The sequence below is a fragment of the Ranitomeya variabilis genome, chromosome 6, assembly GCF_051348905.1.
Source record: "Ranitomeya variabilis isolate aRanVar5 chromosome 6, aRanVar5.hap1, whole genome shotgun sequence".
Classification (NCBI taxonomy): Eukaryota; Metazoa; Chordata; class Amphibia; order Anura; family Dendrobatidae; genus Ranitomeya; species Ranitomeya variabilis.
This window is the reverse complement of record NC_135237.1, coordinates 549,629,487-549,653,488: the sequence shown is the minus strand read 5'-3', so window position 1 is coordinate 549,653,488 and position 24,002 is coordinate 549,629,487. Positions and strand designations below refer to the sequence as shown.

Sequence of the window (24,002 nt, the reverse complement as noted above, 5' to 3'; positions counted from 1 at the left end):
TAAATTTCTGAGCACGCAGAAACACTCGGAGGCCACCCGAACATGCTCGGAGAAACTCGAATAACGAGCGTACTCGCTCATCACTAGTGGCAACTTTAAAAAAAAATTTGCTAAACTTTTGCCCAAAAATGTAACAACTTTTTAAAAAGTCACAAAACTTTTGGAAATAAAAAACACTTCCACAGTGATGAAGTGAAAAAAGCTCACAAGGTCAAACACATAATATAGGCTTAAAAAATGGAGAAAAATAAGGAGAATATGAAAAACAACTAAAAAACACCATAAGTAGCAAAAAAGTGCAAATACAATAATGAATCGATTTCTATGGCTTCCAAAATGCAACATAGTTCCGGGCGCTCTGCACAGGCACTAAACAGCCGATAGGTGTATGGTCACATAGGCTGAGAGTTAAAAGCAGTACAGTTCTGAATGCAGCTCCGGCTGTGGCTAGAGTAGAACGCATTTTGTATAATCGGATTCTGAAATCTTTGCTATACATAACGAATTTCCATCCGCACTCGTACCGCAGCCTTCCACATCCCCAATTTTCTCCGTCCTGGAGTTTAGCACTTTCTGGAATCCCTTATCACAGCCGAGTGTGACACGAGAGGCCCCATCATCAGGGAAGAAATCAGACTGATCTGCCACAAATAGTTTGGAATCCAAATTCAAGGAGTAATTGCCAGTTCTGACTAGAGATAAGAGGCGCCCAACCAAGTTCTCGGCAGCCACTGCAGATTCTGTTAGGGGGGAAAGAAACAGGATAAATGTTAGTAGTGGGATGAGGAAATCCTTCCATTAAAACACAGCAAGTTACATTGTGAGCAATGGAGCCAATATTAGTTACTCAGCTCGTCCTAGTGGAGGCTGGAGGCAACTAGAATGTTGTAATAAAAGATGATCTATCATCTGTCCTTGCCATTGTTTTATTCCTGCTACTCCCCTGAGTAGTCCACTTTTTTCTTTTTTCAATTCCGCCATATGGTTGGAGAGATATGGACCTTTTTATATACAATAATGCTCACAGGATCCTCTAGGGCGTGTCTGTAGGTTTCGCTGCATAATTACCCTGTCAGCCCCGCCCCTTTAGTAAAGACCATAAAAATAAGCACTAAATAAAAAGGCCCATATCTCTGGAAGCGAATGGCAGATTTAAAAAAGACAAAAAATGGAATACTCGGGAGAGCAATGAGAATAAAATAAAAGCAAACACTGGTCTCTTATGACCTGTTGACACATCTTTCTTAAAGGAAATCTGTCAACAGTGATGGACATGCTGACGTTAGCAGTCTTTTACTTATGCACCCTTCAGATGCTGATTGACAGATTTCTCCCTATACACAGAAGTAGGGAGTTCAAACAGCTGCCAAGTCTACTAAGAGTCGTCACTAGGGGGAGCTGCCTACATTTATATTGCTCCCATTGACACCCACAAAACTTCAGAAATCCAGATGCACATAGCTCCCCCTAGTGGTGGCTTCAGGCCATCAGAATATTTTCATTTAACCCCAGTGTTTTGGTCTTAATTGATCAGACATGTCTTAGGGTATGATCACCCAGAGTTATTTTTTATGTGGATTTCGGAGCAGATTCTTCTCCAAACTCAACACGTGGAAAAAAAATAGATAAAAAAATCTTCTAAAAAAAAAATCTTTGAATAGTCTTTGAATAAACTTCCCTTACATTTTCCCCCTGAAAAAATGAAGCAACACGTCAATACTTGAGACTTTATAGTTTGAAATCATGCTACAAATTTGTCTAATTAATCAGTTAAAATGGAAAAAAAATGTACATAAAAAAGTTAAAAGCTAACACTAAAAATTGAGCTCTGAAAAAAGTAGTCCCTGATTCATCAGTACTGGCATCTTGCATGAATCTGGTTCACCTTTCTGATGCCAGGCGCCACTACATGAAATGTTACTAGCACATTCCTGTCGTAATTTAGGACACTTTTTTGTATGAATTAGGATGAAATTATTGGCCATTCCCTCACCAAGGAGCTTAGACCACTTTTTAAAAAGTTGGCAGAGCTAATCCCGATTAGGGTAAAAATGCCAAAAGTCACAAAATATTTCTGCAATTACATAGTGCGCAACAATATTGCAACATTCCAAACAGTTTTATTCCAGAATTCTAGGAAAAACTGTATGATGAATTGGGGCCAGAGGTTTTGTTAATCATTTTTTTTTTCACCTAAGTGATTTTGCACAATAGTGGTTTAAGAACCCTAACCTTTTTCGTGTTGTATATACAGTATATGTGCTTCTCACAAAATTAGAATATCATCAAAAAGTTAATTTATTTCAGTTCTTCAACACAAAAAGTGACACTCATATTATATAGAGCCATTACACACAGAGTGATCTATTTCACATGTTTATTTCTGTTAATGTTGATGATTATGTGTAATGTAAACCCGGTACTCAACTTGTGAAGAAGAACTTTAATTCATTCCTGTATTGTAGTACAGCAAAACGTTTCTGTTATTATGACCTTCATCAGTTACAGACTATTGTACTGAGAGCTTCTTGTGCACGCTGTTAGTAAGTAACCCGGATATGTCGGCATCCGTTTGGATAATGATATACTGTAGATGATGGTTTCAATAAAGCAAGTAGGCTTATGTAGATAATCGGTAAGGCACGTGTGTATCCACATGGGATGCGGTATCCACCGCTTGTCAAATGACAACACCTGCAATGGCTTCCTAAGTGTCTAAAAAGGTCCCTTAGTCTGTCTCAGTAGCTCCACAATCATGGGGAAGACTGCTGACTTGACAGATGCCCAGAAGGCGTCACTGACACACTCCACAAGGAGGGGAAGCCACAAAAGGTCATTGTTAAAGAAGCTGGCTGTTCATAGAGTGCTGTATCCAAGCATATTACTGTAAAGTTTAGTGGAAGGAAAAAATGTGGTAGGAAAAGGTGCACAAGCAACTGGGATAACCGCGGCCTTGAAAGGATTGTTAAGAAAAGGCCATTCAAAAATTTGGGGGAGATTCACAAGGAGTGGACTACTGCTGGAGTCATTGCTTCAAGAGCCACCACACACAGACGTGTCCAGGACATGGGCTACAAGTGTCGCATTCCTTGTGTCAGCCACTCATGACCAATAGACAACGCCAGAAGCATCTTACCTGGTTCAAGGAGAAAAAGAACTGGACTGTTGCTCAGTGGTCCAAGGTGTTGTTCTCAGATGGAAGTCAATTTTGCATTTCATTTGAAAATGAAGGTCCCGGAGTCTGGAGGAAGAGTGGAGAGGCCACAATCCAAGCTGCTGGAGGTCTAGTGTGAAGTCTCCACAATCAGTGATGGTTTGGGGAGCCATGTCATCTGCTGGTGTAGGTTCACTGTGTTTTATCAAGACCAAAGTCAGCACAGCCGTCTACCAGGAAATTTTAGAGCACTTCATGCTTCCCTCTGCCGACAAGCTTTTTTGAAGATGGAAATGTCATTTTCCAGCAGGACTTGGCACCTGTCCACACTGCCAAATGTGTTATGGACCTGGTGGTTTGGAGCACCTGAAATGACCTGATAGTCAAACTGCAAAAATAGAGCGAGCTCTGGGAAGTGGGAGCTCTGCTGACCGCAACACTAATCCTATTATCACACACACTAGAATTAGCCGTGGATCGTGCCTGACTCTGCCTAGACGACTCTTCACAGCCTGAGAGGTAACTACCCCTAAAGAGAAATATAGCCTCACCTTGCCTCAGAGAAATTCCCCAAAGAAAAAGGGCAGCCCCCCACATATATTGACTGTGAGTTAAGAGGAGGGCACAAACATAGGAATGAGACAGGTTTCAGCAAAGGAGGCCAGACTGACTAAATAGACAGAAGATAGATAAAGGGATCTTTGCGGTCAGCACAAAAACTACGAAAAGCCATGCAGAGTGGGCAAAAAACCACCGCACCGACTCACGGTGCGGTAGGTGCCACTCTGCAATCCAGAGCTTCCAGCTAGCGAGACAATTTCATAATAGCCAGCTGGACAGAACTTAGCAGGTACTCAGAAATATATTCAGCACAAAAATGAACAACAAAATGAGCTTAGCAGGGACTTAGCTTCTGTTGCAGTAGACAGGTCATCAGGAGATCCAAGAGAGATCTGAACCAGTACTGATACATTGACAGCTGGCATCAAGTAACGATCTGAGCAGAGTTAAATAGAGGAACCAGCCCAGTACTTAAACGATGCAGCTGAGGAAGCCACCTCCAGACCAGCAGCTCCACTTTCAGCCACCAGAGGGAACCCACGGGCAGAACTCACAGAAATACCATTCCTGACCACAGGAGGGAGTTCGAGAACAGAGTTCACAACAGTACCCCCCCTTGAGGAGGGGTCACCAAACCCTCACCAGAACCCCCCGGCCGATCAGGATGAGCCAAATGAAAGGCACGAACCAAATTGGCAGCATGGACATCGGAGGCAAGAACCCAGGAATTATCTTCCTGACCATAGCCCTTCCATTTGACCAGATACTGAAGTTTCCGTCTCGAGATACGAGAATCTAAAATCTTCTCCACCACATACTCCAATTCTCCCTCGACCAACACCGGAGCAGGAGGGTCAACGGAAGGAACCATAGGCGCCACATATCTCTGCAACAACGACCTATGGAACACATTATGGATGGCAAAAGAAGCCGGAAGGTCCAAACGAAATGACACAGGATTGAGGATTTCAGAAATCTTATAAGGCCCAATAAAACGAGGCTTAAACTTAGGAGAAGAAACCTTCATAGGAACAAAACGAGATGACAACCAAACCAGATCCCCAACACGAAGTCGAGGACCAGCACGGCGACGGCGGTTAGCGAAACGTTGAGCCTTCCCCTGTGACAATGTCAAATTGTCCACTACATGAGTCCAAATTTGCTGCAACCTGTCCACCACGGAATCCACACCACGACAGTCCGAAGGCTCAACCTGCCCTGAAGAGAAACGAGGATGGAAACCAGAATTACAATAAAAAGGTGAAACCAAAGTAGCCGAACAGGCCCGATTATTAAGGGCGAACTCAGCCAATGGCAAGGAGGTCACCCAATCATCCTGATCAGCAGAAACAAAACATCTCAGATAGGTCTCCAAAGTCTGATTGGTTCGTTCAGTTTGGCCATTTGTCTGAGGATGGAAAGCCGAAGAAAAAGACAAATCAATGCCCATCTTAGCACAAAAGGACCGCCAAAAACTTGAAACAAACTGGGAACCTCTGTCCGACACAATGTTCTCCGGAATGCCATGCAAACGAACCACATGCTGGAAGAACAACGGGACCAAATCAGAGGATGAAGGCAACTTAGGCAAGGGTACCAAATGGACCATCTTAGAAAAGCGATCACAAACTACCCAGATGACCGACTTCCTTTGAGAGACAGGGAGATCTGAAATAAAATCCATGGAAACATGCGTCCAGGGCCTCTTCGGGACTGGCAAGGGCAAAAGTAACCCACTGGCACGAGAACAGCAAGGCTTCGCCCGAGCACAAGTCCCACAGGACTGCACAAAAGAACGCACATCCCGCGACAAGGAAGGCCACCAAAAGGACCTAGCCACCAAATCTCTGGTACCAAAAATTCCAGGATGACCAGCCAACACCGAACAATGAACCTCCGAGATAACCCTACTAGTCCATCTATCAGGGACAAACAGTCTCTCTGCAGGACAGCGGTCAGGTCTATCCGCCTGAAACTCCTGTAGAACCCGCCGCAAATCAGGGGAGATGGCAGACAAAATTATCCCCTCTTTGAGAATACCAGCTGGCTCCAAAACTCCCGGAGAATCAGGCACAAAACTCCTTGAAAGGGCATCAGCCTTCACATTCTTAGAACCCGGAAGGTATGAAACCACGAAATCGAAACGGGAGAAAAACAGCGACCATCGAGCCTGTCTAGGGTTCAACCGCTTAGCAGACTCGAGATAAGTCAGATTCTTATGATCCGTCAAGACCACCACGCGATGCTTGGCGCCCTCAAGCCAATGTCGCCACTCCTCGAATGCCCACTTCATGGCCAACAACTCTCGATTGCCCACATCATAATTACGCTCAGCAGGTGAAAACTTTCTAGAAAAGAACGCACATGGCTTCATCACAGAGCCATCAGAACTCCTCTGAGACAAAACAGCCCCTGCTCCAATCTCAGAAGCATCAACCTCGACCTGAAAAGGGAGCGAAACATCTGGCTGACACAACACAGGGGCCGAAGAAAAACGACGTTTCAGCTCCTGAAACGCCTCAACGGCCGCAGAGGACCAATTCAACACATCCGCACCTTTCTTGGTCAAATCAGTCAGTGGTTTGACAACACTGGAAAAATTAGCGATAAAGCGACGGTAAAAATTCGCAAAGCCCAGGAATTTCTGAAGGCTCTTTACAGATGTAGGCTGAGTCCAATCATAAATGGCCTGGACTTTAACTGGATCCATCTCGATAGTAGAAGGGGAAAAAAATGAAACCCAAAAAGGAAACCTTCTGAACTCCGAAGAGACACTTAGACCCCCTCACAAACAAGGAATTAGCACGAAGGACCTGGAACACCATTCTGACCTGCTTCACATGAGACTCCCAATCATCCGAAAAGACCAAAATATCATCCAAATATACTATCATAAATCTATCCAGATACCTTCGGAAGATGTCATGCATAAAGGACTGGAATACAGATGGCGCATTAGAAAGCCCGAATGGCATCACCAGATACTCAAAATGGCCCTCGGGCGTATTAAACGCGGTTTTCCATTCATCGCCTCGCTTAATGCGCACAAGATTATACGCTCCTCGAAGATCTATCTTGGTGAACCAACTAGCCCCCTTAATCCGAGCAAACAAATCAGACAATAGAGGCAAAGGGTACTGAAATTTGACCGTGATTTTATTAAGATGGCGGTAATCTATACAAGGTCTCAGAGAACCATCCTTCTTGGCCACAAAAAAGAACCCTGCTCCTAACAGTGATGACGACGGGCGAATATGCCCTTTCTCCAAGGACTCCTTTATATAGCTCCGCATAGCGGCGTGTTCTGGCACAGATAAATTGAAAAGTCGGCCTTTAGGAAACTTACTACCAGGAATTAAATTAATAGCACAATCACAATCCCTATGAGGAGGCAGGGCACTGGACTTGGGCTCATCAAATACATCCTGGTAATCCGACAAAAACTCAGGTACTTCAGAAGGAGTGGAAGAAGAAATTGACAACGCTGGAACATCACCATGGGCCCCTTGACAACCCCAACTGGACACAGACATTGATTTCCAGTCCAATACTGGATTATGGACCTGTAGCCATGGCAAACCCAACACGACCACATCATGCAAATTATGCAACACCAAAAAGCGAATATCCTCCCGATGTGCAGGAGCCATGCACATGGTCAACTGGGTCCAGTACTGAGGCTTATTCTTGGCCAAAGGCGTAGCATCAATTCCCCTTAATGGAATAGGATGCTGCAAGGGCTCCAAGAAAAAACCACAGCGCCTGACATACTCTAAGTCCATCAAATTCAGGGCTGCGCCTGAATCCACAAACGCCATAACAGAGTAGGATGTCAAAGAGCAAATCAAAGTAACGGACAAAAGAAATTTAGGCTGTATAGTACCAATGGTGACAGACCTAGCGGCCCGCTTGGTGCGCTTAGGACAATCAGAGATAGCATGAGTGGAGTCACCACAGTAAAAACACAGCCCATTCTGACGTCTGTGTTCTTGCCGTTCAGCTCTGGTCAAAGTCCTATCACATTGCATAGGCTCAGGCCTCTGCTCAGAGGACACCGCCATATGGTGCACAACTTTCCGCTCCCGCAAACGACGATCGATCTGAATAGCCAAGGACATTGATTCATTCAGACCAGCAGGCGTGGGGAACCCCACCATAACATCCTTAAGGGCTTCAGAAAGACCCTTTCTGAAAATTGCTGCTAGGGCACACTCATTCCATTGAGTAAGCACAGACCACTTTCTGAACTTCTGACAATATACCTCCGCTTCATCCTGACCCTGACATAGAGCCAGCAAGATTTTTTCTGCCTGATCCACAGAATTTGGTTTGTCATAGAGCAATCCAAGCGCCAGAAAAAACGCATCTACATTAAGCAATGCAGGATCTCCTGGCGCAAGGGAGAATGCCCAGTCTTGAGGGTCATCACGCAACAAGGAAATAATGATTTTTACTTGCTGACTAGGGTCACCAGAGGAGCGAGGTTTCAGAGCAAGAAACAGTTTACAATTATTCTTGAAATTCAGAAACTTAGATCTATCCCCAGAAAACAAATCAGGAATTGGGATTTTAGGCTCTAACATAGGATTCTGAACTACATAATCCTGAATGCTTTGTACTCTTGCAGTAAGATTATCCACACAAGAGGACAGACCTTGAATGTCCATATCTACACCTGAGTCCTGAACCACCCAGAGTTTTAGGGGAAAAGAAAGGCAAAACACACTGCAGAAAAAAAAATGGTCTCAGAACTTCTCTTATCCCTCTATTGAGATGCATTAACACTTTCTGGCCAGCTGTACTGTTATGGACCTGGTGGTTAGGAGCACCTGAAATGACCTGATAGTCAAACTGCCTAGACGACTCTTCACAGCCTGAGAGGTAACTACCCCTAAAGAGAAATATAGCCTCACCTTGCCTCAGAGAAATTCCCCAAAGAAAAAGGGCAGCCCCCCACTTATATTGACTGTGAGTTAAGAGGAGGGCACAAACATAGGAATGAGACAGGTTTCAGCAAAGGAGGCCAGACTGACTAAATAGACAGAAGATAGATAAAGGGATCTTTGCGGTCAGCACAAAAACTACGAAAAGCCACGCAGAGTGGGCAAAAAACCACCGCACCGACTCACGATGCGGTAGGTGCCACTCTGCAACCCAGAGCTTCCAGCTAGCGAGACAATTTCATATAATAGCCAGCTGGACAGAACTTAGCAGGTACTCAGAAATATATTCAGCACAAAAATGAACAACAAAATGAGCTTAGCAGGGACTTAGCTTCTGTTGCAGTAGACAGGTCATCAGGAGATCCAAGAGAGATCTGAACCAGTACTGATACATTGACAGCTGGCATCAAGTAACGATCTGAGCAGAGTTAAATAGAGGAACCAGCCCAGTACTTAAACGATGCAGCTGAGGAAGCCACTTTAAGACCAGCAGCTCCACTTTCAGCCACCAGAGGGAACCCACGGACAGAACTCACAGAAATACCATTCCTGACCACAGGAGGGAGTTCGAGAACAGAGTTCACAACACAAATGTACCAATATCTGGTTTACACACAACAGTATCACTGTGCTTCATTGGCAGCAAACTTGCCTGATCTTAACCCCATAGAGAATCTACGGAGTATTGTCAAGAGGAAGATAAGAGACACCAGACCCAACAATGCAGACGAGCTGAAGGCTGCTATCAAAGCAACCTGGGCTTCCATAACCCCTCAGCAGTGCCACAGGCTGATCGCCTCCATACCACGCCACATTAATGCAGTAATTGATGCAAAAGGAGCCCGACCAAGTATTGAGCATTTACTGAACATAAATTTCGGGAGGCCAACATTTTGGATTTTAAAATAATTTTTCAAGCTGGTGTTATAAAGTATTCTACTTTACTGAGATAATGACTTTTGGGTTTTCATTGGCTGTAAGCCACAATCAACATTAACAAAAATAAACACATGAAATAGATCACTCTGGTTGTAATGACTCTATATAATATATATGTTTCACTTTTTGTATTGAAGAACTGAAATAAATTAACTTTTTAATGATATTCTATTCTATGAGAATATATAATTTTTTTTTACATAAAACCTCCCAGCAGTTCTGGCAATCATGTGATCAGTGGGTCCAATAGAGGCAAAGTTGTCGCTGTCTCTATTTATAACAAACATTGGAAAAGAGAAGACAGAAGAGATTATAAACCGCTTCTGTCTTCTCCTCAATGTTCCCATTTGTCACACACAGGATTTGATCCTTCTGATTTGCAGAGACAGGAGCTTTAAATCTTATACAATAGTGAAAGTTTAAAGCCCAAGACTTTGCGCCCAAAAATCTACGAGTATGTCGTGTGTCATAAACAGGGTAATTCTATGGCCGTATAAAGGAAAGCATTATACTGACTCTGCTCATAAGGTGGCGCTCTACTCGCATTGTGTATTTTGGTAGCATTGTTTGTGTGGGGTGTGGTTTGTACTTATGGGTGGAATTTGCATGGAGAAAAAGCTATAACAAATACGATAAATGATACTTAAAGAATTTGCTATCAATATTTTTTTTTTACCTTTTGTAAATGCCGCTGTTCTCCTGAATCCGGCGATGATTTTCTTTTGTTCTTACTCCTCTCCATTCCTGAGATATGACCTCCTCTTCCCTGTATATAAATTTTGACTTTTTAAGCAAGTGGGTGTGGTCCTATAAAACATTTTCCATAAAGAGTTAAGGACCACACCCACTTGGCTAAAAATAAAAATGTTATATATAAGGAAGCAAAAGGCCATATCTCAGGAACGGAGAGACGCAGCAAGAACAGAAAAACGTCGCCGGATTCAGGAGAACAGCGGCAGGTAAAAATAGACATATTAAAGGTAAGCAACAAATCCTTTTTAACGTAGTAGAGTAAGATTATCATTAGCTGGGATCAACAAAAGTAGCAGTTTGGCGGCAGGACTATTAGCCGATCGCTCCCTGTACTATTCTTAATCCCACTAAATCCAGGATTACACTTTACATGAACCCGGATGCTTGAAATGATAGAATTATGTTCGGAAATTGAGTAATTTGTAGAAATTTAATATAAATCTCTAATCTCTGGATACTCTGCTTCCTTTCAATGTGGCAATAATATGCTGTTGGATTCACAGCAGAAAAAACAGTTTTCATGAAAGGAAATGTGTGAAATATTTGGGTTTTTCTATCAAATGTATTTTTTTTCCAGGAATCAAATAAACCTATTGACATTTTTAAGGGATATTCCAGTCTGGAATCCCACAGGATGAGGCATAAATGTCTGAAATCTGGGACCTGCATCTACTGGAAGAATGGGGCCCAGACACATGCGCCTGTGAACTGAGAGATTATTGCGCATGCGCAGCCCTCTACATCCTCTTGGTTTGAGGTCTGGAAATGGACAAGCAAGCAAGTGTAATAATTTTCAGAACTTCCATATAAATGGATCAGACGTGGTGAGGGCGGTGCACAATGGCTCCCTGTTTTTAAGATATATGGTGGTCCATCCCAGCAGAGGAAATTAATCCAAAGGAATATCCTAAATGTCCCAGATGAGAATAATACTTCAGCAACCAGTTTGGTCTAATATCATGTTTTTTTTGTAGGACCAACACCCCTGAACACACATAGATGTGAGGGAGGGTCATAGCAAAAAATAAATTAGGGTCCTCGTCTGATCCCGTTTAACAGAGTGAGTAGCAGGGTGAGGCACCAACACAGGTTGAAACACACAACCCTGCTGTGCCTTATCTTCTAAGTGCTTATCTTACTCCAGAGCTGGATTCACAGATACACTGCTCAGTACAGCTGTATAATCTAATCCATGATGCTGCTGCTTCTGAACATGTGCTACCTAGAAACAGGAGATCAGGAATCCCTCATGTCTGTGTGTGCGGTGTATGGGAGACAACATAGCTGATAGTCTCCACCCAGAGTTCAGCGACAACTGAAAATTAGAGATAAAGACCGCAGAGTAGAAAACTGGTGAAAAAGCAGAATACAAGTCATCTACTGGCAAGCAATATTGTTATTCCTCATGTACACATGATAGCTTATTCTTATTAATTTTTTTTAGCCTCGCTCCCTATTGACCCATATACCCAGCCATGCTATAACTGAAGAGTGGACAGGAGATGGCCCCTGTGCAATAACACTACACGGGCACTTTGTAGTCAATTAATTCATTAGAATGCACAAATTCACCTGCTTTGGAGCTGGAGGTGGCCCCGTTATCTCTTGGACCCCTGCACCAATGATGTGTCTGCCCCTGCTATAACTGAACTCTTGCTTTGATGAAACCTTCATCTTGGCTTCCCGACTATTCCTAGGTTCCATCCTGTTACCACTTTGCTATATGCCTGACACACTTTTGTGACTTTTGGACTGCCTGACCATGCTTCAATCCCCCAAGTCCATTTTATTCCTTTTGGTACATTTAGAGACATTTTACAGTAACGTACCCTTCATACTGTCTCAAGGCTACGTACCCCCCCATACTAGACTTTGTCCATGAAACCACTTGACCAGCTAAAGGCACAAAGGTCCCAGAAGCATAGAAGTCTTGATGGAGGGGAAACTATAGGTAAAGTTATACCCTCATCTTGGTTGTTTTCCTGGGTTGGCTTTTTCCCAGTTGGACTATGAGAGATAAAGCAATGGGTATCCAAGGTTGCCTGTTCCGACCAATAATAATGCATCATTGTCATCTTCTGCTAGCGTCAAACTGGCTTACGGTACAATTTTTTTTCCAGATATCTACTCCACTTTTTGAAGTCCGCACCCTGCCCAACCTCTTCCCAACTTCCATCGAAAGTCTACCATACCCTATGAAAGCCCCATCAAAGCCACCCAAACTAGCTTTTTAGAGTTTTCCAGGAGATTTCAGCGGAACCTGAGAGATTTGAGACTCTTGAAGGTCTCCTGTTTTACCAGGAGCCTCCTGCCTCATGGACTTCATCCTACAGTCTGAGAATCTATCAGAGAGCGTGTTCTGACACTCTAAAGGGAGAGTTTGAAACGTTTTATATCTTTTTCTGAGCTCTTCTCAGTTGAGTTATGACCACAAACCACATCAATGTTTAACGGTGAAACATTTTTAATGAAACATAATTTTAAAAATTATGACATTCATGGGGATCCCAATTACCAGTTTTGCCCTAAAAAAGGGATCCTCCCCTCAGCGGCGCTCACCTCGATCCAAGTACCTACCAATGTCATGTATAGTGGGCAGAGAGGATTCTGGGATTTGTCGTAGCTGAGCCGTCCAGGTGATATTCACTCCTAGTCGGCTGGAGGACAAACACGTAACGCGGGCGGCCAAGTCATCACAAAGCGTTACACGTTCTTCTCCGGTGCTCTATAGAAACAGATCTTCAATAATCGGCAATTGTGGGCGATACATAGACGACATCACCCTCCACCATCGTAAAACATCCAAGGGGGAAGGAAGATTTGGTTTAACCCCCACACTCAGAAAGATCCTATAAAAATCCAAAGGATATTGGATTTCGTTCTTTGGAAGATTCCACCAGAACAGAAGGTCAGTACCAACATTTTTCTGCCAATTTTTCAGAGCCTTTAAAGGTGCTGAAGACGCAGTATTCACAATATAGTCCTGACCCTGACTCCGTCCTGGATCCTCCAGTTTGTGGGAGAAATTTGGTAAAATTCCATTCCCTTTTTTTTCAGCCAAGAATGATGCAAATTTCGTTTGACTGTTTCCAAAAATTCTGGACAATCCCAGGAAGTTTCGGACAGTTGGCTTACAGTATATAAATAAGTCACCCCCTCATAAAAAAACAACTACGGTGTGCTTACCCGAATGTTACACAATCCCCGAGATTTCAGGTCGTCCAATATAAAAGCCTCAAAAGCTTCTAGGGTCCCCGAGTAGTCATCCATGCACATTTTACCAGAAGGCAGCAAGAGCTGGAACCAGGCCAGAGTTTGGAGAGTTTGGAAGGACCCCAACCCTGTAGATGGTATGAACAAACCATAGGCAGCACAGTTGGACTACAAAAGTTAGGTGTGACAAATTTGACACTACAACATCTGCATAACTGTTCCAAAAAAAAACCCTATTCTATATATCCTACCTTGACTTTTTTTTTGTTTGTAGCTGGGTTAGAAGCTTGTAGGGTCAATTAAAAAGTTCTGCTAGAGTCTTATTTTTTGTAGCTGTTAGAACTGTTGCTAGTTTTCTACAGCCACCACTAGGAGGAGCTCAGGAGCTTACTGCATTCTGATTATCCTTTGAATGCAAACCTAAGCCTCTATTCAGTAAGCTCCTGAGCTCCCCCTAGTGGTGGCTACAGGTAGGTTGGATTTTATCAGATCATCTATGTCTAGACAGCTTTATATGAGCAAATTAAAGCTCTGAGCAGGATAAGAAGTGTATATGAAGAAATGTTTGTCTTAGTATCTGGCTCTCACTTTGACAGGTCTGGATATGAGGAGGCTGAGAGGTCCAACGCTGAGACTGTGCATCACATGTGAATACAGCACTGGGGAACACTTTGCTGTAACCTTTGTGACACATAACGAGACATTTCTGTGACTTCTCTCCCGACTCCAAAACTTCCTGACAGAAAACTGATCCATGTTCGATATCCAGTGCTCCAAAGGGAAGAGGACACAGCGGAGCTGTCAGAGGGAAGACATTTCTACGTTAGCAGAGAAATCATTCAAACTGGAAAAGAAAAAAGATCTGTCCGTCTTATTCAGGCTACAAGATGCACAACCTTTGTGACACAGTTACCGTGATCCTAAGTTGCAACCTCTACTATACCCCAGAGCTGCACTCACTATTCTGCTGGTGCAGTCACTGTGTACATACATTACATTACTGATCCTGAGTTACATCCTGTATTATACCCCAGAGCTGCACTCACTATTCTGCTGGTGCAGTCACTGTGTACATACATTACATTACTGATCCTGAGTTACATCCTGTATTATACCCCAGAGCTGCACTCACTATTCTGCTGGTGCAGTCACTGTGTACATACATTACATTACTGATCCTGAGTTACATCCTGTATTATACCCCAGAGCTGCACTCACTATTCTGCTGGTGCAGTCACTGTGTACATACATTACATTACTGATCCTGAGTTACCTCCTGTATTATACCCCAGAGCTGCACTCACTATTCTGCTGGTGCAGTCACTGTGTACATACATTACATTACTGATCCTGAGTTACCTCCTGTATTATACCCCAGAGCTGCACTCACTATTCTGCTGGTGCAGTCACTGTGTACATACATTACATTACTGATCCTGAGTTACCTCCTGTATTATACCCCAGAGCTGCACTCACTATTCTGCTGGTGCAGTCACTGTGTACATACATTACTTTACTGATCCTGAGTTACCTCCTGTATTATACTCCAGAGCTGCACTCACTATTCTGCTGGTGCAGTCACTGTGTACATACATTACATTACTGATCCTGAGTTACCTCCTGTATTATACCCCAGAGCTGCACTCACTATTCTGCTGGTGCAGTCACTGTGTACATACATTACATTACTGATCCTGAGTTACCTCCTGTATTATACCCCAGAGCTGCGCTCACTATTCTGCTGGAGCAGTCACTGTGTACATATATTACATTACTGATCCTGTGTTACATCCTGTATTATACTCCAGAGCTGCACTCACTATTCTGCTGATGCAGTCACTGTGTACATACATTACTGATCCTGTACTGATCCTGAGTTACATCCTGTATTATACCCCAGAGCTGCACTCACTATTCTGCTGGTGCAGTCACTGTGTACATACATTACATTACTAATCCTGAGTTACATCCTGTATTATACTCCAGAGCTGCACTCACTATTCTGCTGGTGCAGTCACTGTGTACATACATTACATTACTGATCCTGAGTTACATCCTGTATTATACCCCAGAGCTGCACTCTCTATTCTGCTGGTGCAGTCACTGTGTACATACATCACATTACTGATCCTGAGTTACATCCTGTATTATACTCCAGAGCTGCACTCACTATTCTGCCGGTGCAGTCACTGTGTACATACATTACATTACTGATCCTGAGTTACATCCTGTATTATACTCCAGAGCTGCACTCACTATTCTGCTGGTGCAGTCACTGTGTACATACATTACATTACTGATCCTGAGTTACCTCCTGTATTATACTCCAGAGCTGCACTCACTATTCTGCTGGTGCAGTCACAGTGTACATACATTACATTACTGATCCTGAGTTACCTCCTGTATTATACTCCAGAGCTGCACTCACTATTCTGCTGGTGCAGTCACTGTGTACACACATTACATTACTGATCCTGAGTTACATCCTGTATTATACCCCAGAGCTGCACTCACTATTCTGCTGGTGCAGTCACTGTGCACATACATTACATTAGTAATCCTGAGTTACATCCTGTATTATACTCCAGAGCTGCACTCACTATTCTGCTGGTGCAGTCACTGTCTACATACATTACATTACTGATCCTGAGTTACATCCTGTATTATACTCCAGAGCTGCACTCACTATTCTGCTGGTGCAGTCACTGTGTACACACATTATATTACTGATCCTGAGTTACATCCTGTATTATACTCCAGAGCTGCACTCACTATTCTGCTGGTGCAGTCACTGTGTGCATACATTACATTACTGATCCTGAGTTACATCCTGTATTATACTCCAGAGCTGCACTCACTATTCTGCTGGTGCAGTCACTGTGTACACACATTATATTACTGATCCTGAGTTACATCCTGTATTATACTCCAGAGCTGCACTCACTATTCTGCTGGTGCAGTCACTGTGTACACACATTACATTACTGATCCTGAGTTACATCCTGTATTATACCCCAGAGCTGCACTCACTATTCTGCTGGTGCAGTCACTGTGTACATACATTACATTACTGATCCTGAGTTACATCCTGTATTATACCCCAGAGCTGCACTCACTATTCTGCTGGTGCAGTCACTGTGCACATACATTACATTAGTAATCCTGAGTTACATCCTGTATTATACCCCAGAGCTGCACTCACTATTCTGCTGGTGCAGTCACTGTGCACATACATTACATTAGTAATCCTGAGTTACATCCTGTATTATACTCCAGAGCTGCACTCACTATTCTGCTGGTGCAGTCACTGTCTACATACATTACATTACTGATCCTGAGTTACATCCTGTATTATACTCCAGAGCTGCACTCACTATTCTGCTGGTGCAGTCACTGTGTACACACATTATATTACTGATCCTGAGTTACATCCTGTATTATACTCCAGAGCTGCACTCACTATTCTGCTGGTGCAGTCACTGTGTGCATACATTACATTACTGATCCTGAGTTACATCCTGTATTATACTCCAGAGCTGCACTCACTATTCTGCTGGTGCAGTCACTGTGTACACACATTATATTACTGATCCTGAGTTACATCCTGTATTATACTCCAGAGCTGCACTCACTATTCTGCTGGCGCAGTCACTGTGTACATACATTACATTACTGATTCTGAGTTACATCCTGTATTATACCCCAGAGCTGCACTCACTATTCTGCTGGTGCAGTCACTGTGCACATACATTACATTACTGATCCTGAGTTACATCCTGTATTATACCCCAGAGCTGCACTAACTATTCTGCTGGTGCAGTCACTGTGCACATACATTACATTACTGATCCTGAGTTACATCCTGTTTTATTCTCCAGAGCTGCACTCACTATTCTGCTGTACACACATTATATTACTTATCAGTAATCAGGGATCAGTAATGTAATGTATGTACACAGTGAATGCACCAGCAGAATAGTGAGTGCAGCTCTGGGGTATAATACAGGATGTAACTCAGGATCAATACAGGATCCTTCAACAGCTTACTGTTCTTCCCTCGGTGGCTAAAACCAACAACATTTTTCCGTGTCCTCTTAAAAGTTTATCGGAGAATGTCGTTTTCTTCAGCCATATTTTATATGTACACTACACAAAGCCAACAAGAAGTCAAGATGTTGAGGCATAACCAGAAGCACCACCATACCCTGACAGATGGATTCCGGCTTTCCATCCATGGTCACTTCTGTCCCTGCAGCTTCTTCACCGTGTATGAAGACACAGACACATTGATTCCTGTTCGGATCGCATTGCTCCCGAGTTGGGCTCCCATTATCTTCACATGAGGCAATGACCTGCTCACCTAGAGAATTGCCTTTGGATTTACTGATGGTGCAAAAACCTGGACCTGTCAACGAAACCATACTCCAGTCACATCCGGAGGTGCATGCTAGAAGTGTCCGCCATTAGGTTTTCGTAACAAATCTACTTACATGTGATGTTCTCCGGGCCACCAAAGTCTTTTAGGAGAACTTTGCCACTGATTGGATTCACACACCAGGACTCCATCTCCGATTTTTGCAAAGTAACGTATTGTCCAGTCTAAAAGAGAAGATTTATAAAACTGAAGATACTTCCAATCATCACTGTTTAACCATTGAAGAGCAAATGGCCATCTTTGACAACAACATTTATAGTTCTGACACCTTTCATCCCTCCCCCACACCATGATGTGATTGTGAGGATCTCATGGTTTGTCATGACAGCCAGGCTCCAATGGCAAAGGGTTAAATCTGCTAATCTCACCCTACTAGTCTTGGAATCTGACAAGCCAAGAGGAAAAAGTAAGGAAGAGCATATGTGTTTGAAGTTGAGGACACAGTAAAGAACAAAATATCCCCATTAGAGTACACAAGAGCTAATGTTTGGCACTAGTTTGGCACCCTACAGAGGAGAGTCCCCCATTGCTCTTGGAGCGCCCCCACTGCCGCAGGGCCGAGGGGTACCCGGTACCGGGCCTCTGAGTCTCTGCTCTGATGGGGTTGTCACGGTGGCTAGACCTGGTCCGTGACCCTGCCGTGGGGCGCACAATAAAGGTGGAGGTATGGGATGATGATGTTGTTGTAGTGCGGTGCAGTAAATAATGAGGACACCAGGTTGCAGTCTCTTTACCTCTTTACTGAAGGTTTTAGAGTCCTCAGTCCAGAGCGCTGTTAACTGGGCTGTCAGAGACCGGCCGGTCCAAAGGCACATCAGGAGTTCCCTTTACAGGTGGGAATCAGTGTCTACCTTCTAGCGCTGTGTGTTGTAGTTCTTCCCTGCTGAGCTCCCGGGATAGTCCTCACAACTGTTTCTGTCTGTCTCTGATGTTCGTTCTCTCCGTCCCCCAGATGATATGGTAGGACGCACCCGTATGACGGGGTAGGCCTGGAGTTCTTCCGGGACCCTAGAGTCGCCCCTCTCCCACAGCTGCCTCCGTTGTCTGCTTAGGTGTTAAGTGAGACAGCCAACCTGTAATTGGCTGTCCGGCCGTGGTTTGCAGTAGTACTTAGAGTCTCTTACTTGCTCGGCGTTCCGGCCACCGACTGTTTGCGCCTCAGAAGGATGTTGCCTCGGTCTAACAGCACGACTCCTTCTGGTCCTAATTCCTCTTTACTGTATTCCCGTTGTTCACTGGTTAGTTCTGCTCTTAGGAGTCTGCCAGGATCCCATCCCTGACAGGTCCTCTCACTAGCTCTTCCCAGTTACTTCTCTCTGTCTTCCTGTCCAACCCCCAGTTTTACCAGAGTGTGAGGAGTGGCCTACTAGATAGGACCACCCCTCCTGGTGGCCGGAGTGTGAAGTGTAGTGTGAGTGTTACCTGGTCAGGTGAACTCCTTTAGTGCAATCAGACGCAACATCGCCCCCCTTAGTGGCAGAGCGACATTACTGCAACGACCAGGACTCTGGGGCGCTGCACTCTCATCGCCTGGGTGTAAAGGGGAATGGACCAACCTGCATGATCAACCTCTATAGTGTGTCCATACCAGTATCGAGGAAGCTTGGAGCCTATATTATGGTGACACAGACTGCGGCTCAATGGAACTACACATGATCTCAATTATTATTACCGTACCTATATTTAGCATCTATCACAAAAATGGCCCTCAATGCACAAAATTAATGGAATTTTCTTATGTGGAGTTGACTAGACATATTATTTTCCTAATTTGAGACATTCTGTCATCTTGAGGCACTAAGGCATTGAATTGTACTTATTCTGCATGTACAATAAGGACGCATCTGCAGTCACCAAAGAACCCAAAGGACAAAACAAAGAAACAACAGGACTCAAAATGTGCAAAAGTCACATCATGTGACTCCCTCGCACGGGGCATTTTCTGGCTGTGCCAGCCTGATCTTAAAACACAGGACTCATTTTTCTTGTCCTTGATGTTCTTGTCTTCACATTACGTGTACAGTTCTGGCTTTGGATATAATTATAGAAGTATAGTATAGTTTTCATGAAGACGCAACACCGTGGATTATTACTTCATGGTACATTACCTCCGTACAGTGTGGTATAAATACATTGGATGTACCAGTCTTCATAATAGAAAATTTCTTTGGCATCCAACTGGCGATCAAAGAGTTCATCTGAGCTTGTTGGCAGGAAGTCCGACCTACAGAGATTCAGATATTATATTCCTGAGTTAGGCAAACCCATCTTTATCTGGGGGCGTAGACACAAGACATTTCTTGGCAAATCAAGACAACTACTATGCTGTTTGCTAGCAATCGAAAACTGTAGCCCACGATGTTATCACTGATGGCTTCTCCTGTCTGCCTTTGTTTGAAAATGTGAGTGATACAGTGGACCTTTGAATACTCGCAGAAGTGTACACTGCCCATGAGAATAAAGTTGAATGCTTCATCCATACTGGACCTACAGCAGCACGCTTGGACCTTTGGATAGGGTTGAGCGACTTTCATTTTTTTAAGATCGAGTAGGGTTTTGGGAAACCCGATTTTGTCCAGAGTCGAGTCGAGTGCAGTCGGCCGATTATCGCTAAAAGTCGGGGATCGACCGAAACACGAAACCCAATGCAAGTCAATGGGGAAGCATAGTCGGCAGTGAGTGGAGGCCAGGAAAACACCTACAGTGCCCATTTTAATGCCAAAAACATCCATTCTTGTTTCTGAAGCTTGCCAATCTTAATTAACTGTATAATAATAGTTGGGCATAGGGAATTGGGGGAAAGTTGTGGGGGGAGTAGGGCTGGCTCAAGTTTTTCGTGGGCCCAGGAAATGCGGACTACGTCACGGCGGTGTTGCAGGGAAAGGTAAGTATTTAAAAGTTGCAAGTGCTGTGATCCTGAGCAAGCAGGGGGGGCCCACTCGTTCGCATTGCCACTGGCACAGGGCCCCTCAAAGTACGGCGGTGTGTTTGCATGGCGGGGGCGCCTCCCACCAGCAGCGACACTTTTGCGTACTCTGAGGGGCCCTGTGCCAGTGACGTCGCCAACGAGTATGCCCCCCCACCTGATGAAGGAACCTGCACTTTCATCTGCACCTTCCTCTTTGTCCCTGTGTAAGGTGGTATAACATGCGGGAAGGGGAACCTTACTTTCAGCAGGGTCAGATTCTGGCTGTGTAGAGTACAAGGGGAATGTAGTGGTCTAGGTCAATGTACCAGCAGACTCATTTAGCAGTGGCTGGGCAATGGGCAGGATGAGGAGGAAACAGATATAGGGCCAAAGAATAAAGTAGGCTACATGCAGTTCAAAATTGGTAACAGGACTAAACAGGCGGCATTGCTTTGTTCAGTGGAGTAGCAAACCCAAGAGCAGCAGACACTGTTTCAAGGGCCTAACCACACTAGTAGGCCAAATGCAGTTTAATATCTGATAGTATAGGGCGAAAGCCAGAATGTGGAAGCTCAGCTTTGTTCAGTTGAGGACAACACCAGGGAGGGGCAGACACCTTTAGTAGGCCGGAAAAGCCTATTGCATTTTTTAAAATGGTAATTTGGAGCAGAAGGTTGAAGCTCAGCTTTATTTAGTTGAGGGCAACACCAGGGAGGGGCAGAAGCCGTTAGTAGGCCCTAACCACCATTTTTTTTTTTTTTAAAACCACTTAATGAGAGCCGGAAGGTTGAAGCTCAGCTTTATTTAGTTGAGGACAACACCAGGGAGGGGCAGAAGCCGTTAGTAGGCCCTAACCACCATTTTTTTTTTAAAACCACATAATGAGAGCCGGAAGGTTGAAGCTCAGCTTTATTTAGTTGAGGACAACACCAGGGAGGGGCAGAAGCCGTTAGTAGGCCCTAACCACCATTTTTTTTTTAAAACCACTTAATGAGAGCCGGAAGGTTGAAGCTCAGCTTTATTTAGTTGAGGACAACACCAGGGAGGGGCAGAAGCCGTTAGTAGGCCCTAACCACCATTTTTTTTTTTTTTAAAACCACATAATGAGAGCCGGAAGGTTGAAGCTCAGCTTTATTTAGTTGAGGACAACACCAGGGAGGGGCAGAAGCCGTTAGTAGGCCCTAACCACCATTTTTTTTTTAAAACCACTTAATGAGAGCCGGAAGGTTGAAGCTCAGCTTTATTTAGTTGAGGACAACACCAGGGAGGGGCAGAAGCCGTTAGTAGGCCCTAACCACCATTTTTTTTTTTTAAACCACATAATGAGAGCCGGAAGGTTGAAGCTCAGCTTTATTTAGTTGAGGACAACACCAGGGAGGGGCAGAAGCCGTTAGTAGGCCCTAACCACCAATTTTTTTTTTTTTAAAACCACTTAATGAGAGCCGGAAGGTTGAAGCTCAGCTTTATTTAGTTGAGGACAACACCAGGGAGGGGCAGAAGCCGTTAGTAGGCCCTAACCACCATTTTTTTTTAAAAACCACTTAATGAGAGCCGGAAGGTTGAAGCTCAGCTTTATTTAGTTGAGGACAACACCAGGGAGGGGCAGAAGCCGTTAGTAGGCCCTAACCACCATTTTTTTTTTAAAACCACTTAATGAGAGCCGGAAGGTTGAAGCTCAGCTTTATTTAGTTGAGGACAACACCAGGGAGGGGCAGAAGCCGTTAGTAGGCCCTAACCACCATTTTTTTTTTTTAAACCACATAATGAGAGCCGGAAGGTTGAAGCTCAGCTTTATTTAGTTGAGGACAACACCAGGGAGGGGCAGAAGCCGTTAGTAGGCCCTAACCACCAATTTTTTTTTTTTAAAAACCACTTAATGAGAGCCGGAAGGTTGAAGCTCAGCTTTATTTAGTTGAGGACAACACCAGGGAGGGGCAGAAGCCGTTAGTAGGCCCTAACCAAAGTTGAAGGCCAAATGCAGTTTAATTTCTGATACTATAGGCCGAAAGCCAGAAGGTGGAAGTTCCGATTTAGACAGTGGAGGACAATTTGAATTAGGGACTGCAGACAGACTTAGTAGGCTGTCCCCTGTGGACCATGCATCCACCACATTAACCCATTGCGCCGTAATGGACACGTAATCTTCCGTGGCCATGCCTACAGGTCCATGCGTCTGTTGTCAGGTGCACCTTTGTACTCACAGATTGCCAGAGTGCATGGACAATGCGGTCTTCTACATGCTGGTGGAGGGTTGGGATGGCTTTTCTCGCAAAAGAAGTGTCGACTGGTTAGCTTGTAGCGTGGTACAGCGTAGTCCATCATGGCCTTATTAATAGTAAATAAAATATATAACTAGGCTCTATGAACTTTTAAATAGGTTCCAGGGGTACACGGGCAGCATTGGTGTGGTCAGTGGAGGAGTATTGCAAGTAGGGGCTGCAGACAGGCTATCAAAGGCCTAAAATAACAAACAGTAGGCAGTCATGGCAGTTTTACATCGGTTACATGGATACACAGGCAGGCACTCCAGGCAGCATTGTGCTCAGTGGAGGAGTATTGCAAGTAGGGGCCGCAGACAGGCTATCAAAGGCCTAAAATAACAAACAGTAGGCAGTCATGGCAGTTTTACATCGGTTACATGGATACACAGGCAGGCACTCCAGGCAGCATTGTGGTCAGTGGAGGAGTATTGCAAGTAGGGGCCGCAGACAGGCTATCAAAGGCCTAAAATAACAAACAGTAGGCAGTCATGGCAGTTTTACATCGGTTACATGGATACACAGGCAGCTAGGTGGTGAGTGGAGGAGTATTTAAAGTAAGGACCGCAGACAGGCTATCAAAGGCCTAACATAACAAACAATAGGCTCATGGCAGTTTTACAGCGGTTACATGGATACACGGGCAGGCAGCTTGGTGGTGAGTGGAGGAGTATTTAAAGTATGGACCGCAGACAGGCTTCGAAGGCCTAACACAATAAAATGGGCTGGCTGTAGGCACTTTAAAATTGGTTCCAGGGGTACACGGGCAGCAGTGGTCTGGTCAGTGGAGGCCTAGTGGAAGGAGGGACCGCAGACAGGCTTCGAAGGCCTAACACAA

The 24,002-nt window shown here is 44.3% G+C and overlaps 1 protein-coding gene across 1 annotated transcript in view; it reads right to left on the bottom strand.

The window, feature by feature from the left end:
* TG (thyroglobulin) overlaps positions 1–24,002 on the bottom strand; it is a 233,000-nt gene that overhangs the window by 159,340 nt on the left and 49,658 nt on the right. Inside the window, exons 12-18 of the mRNA XM_077271730.1 lie at positions 20,107–20,222; positions 18,054–18,162; positions 17,768–17,968; positions 14,152–14,361; positions 13,537–13,691; positions 12,928–13,075; positions 525–740 (exon numbers count right to left, since the gene is read on the bottom strand). Coding sequence (XP_077127845.1) covers positions 525–740; positions 12,928–13,075; positions 13,537–13,691; positions 14,152–14,361; positions 17,768–17,968; positions 18,054–18,162; positions 20,107–20,222 — 1,155 coding nt within the window. The remainder of the gene's footprint in view (positions 1–524; positions 741–12,927; positions 13,076–13,536; positions 13,692–14,151; positions 14,362–17,767; positions 17,969–18,053; positions 18,163–20,106; positions 20,223–24,002) is intronic.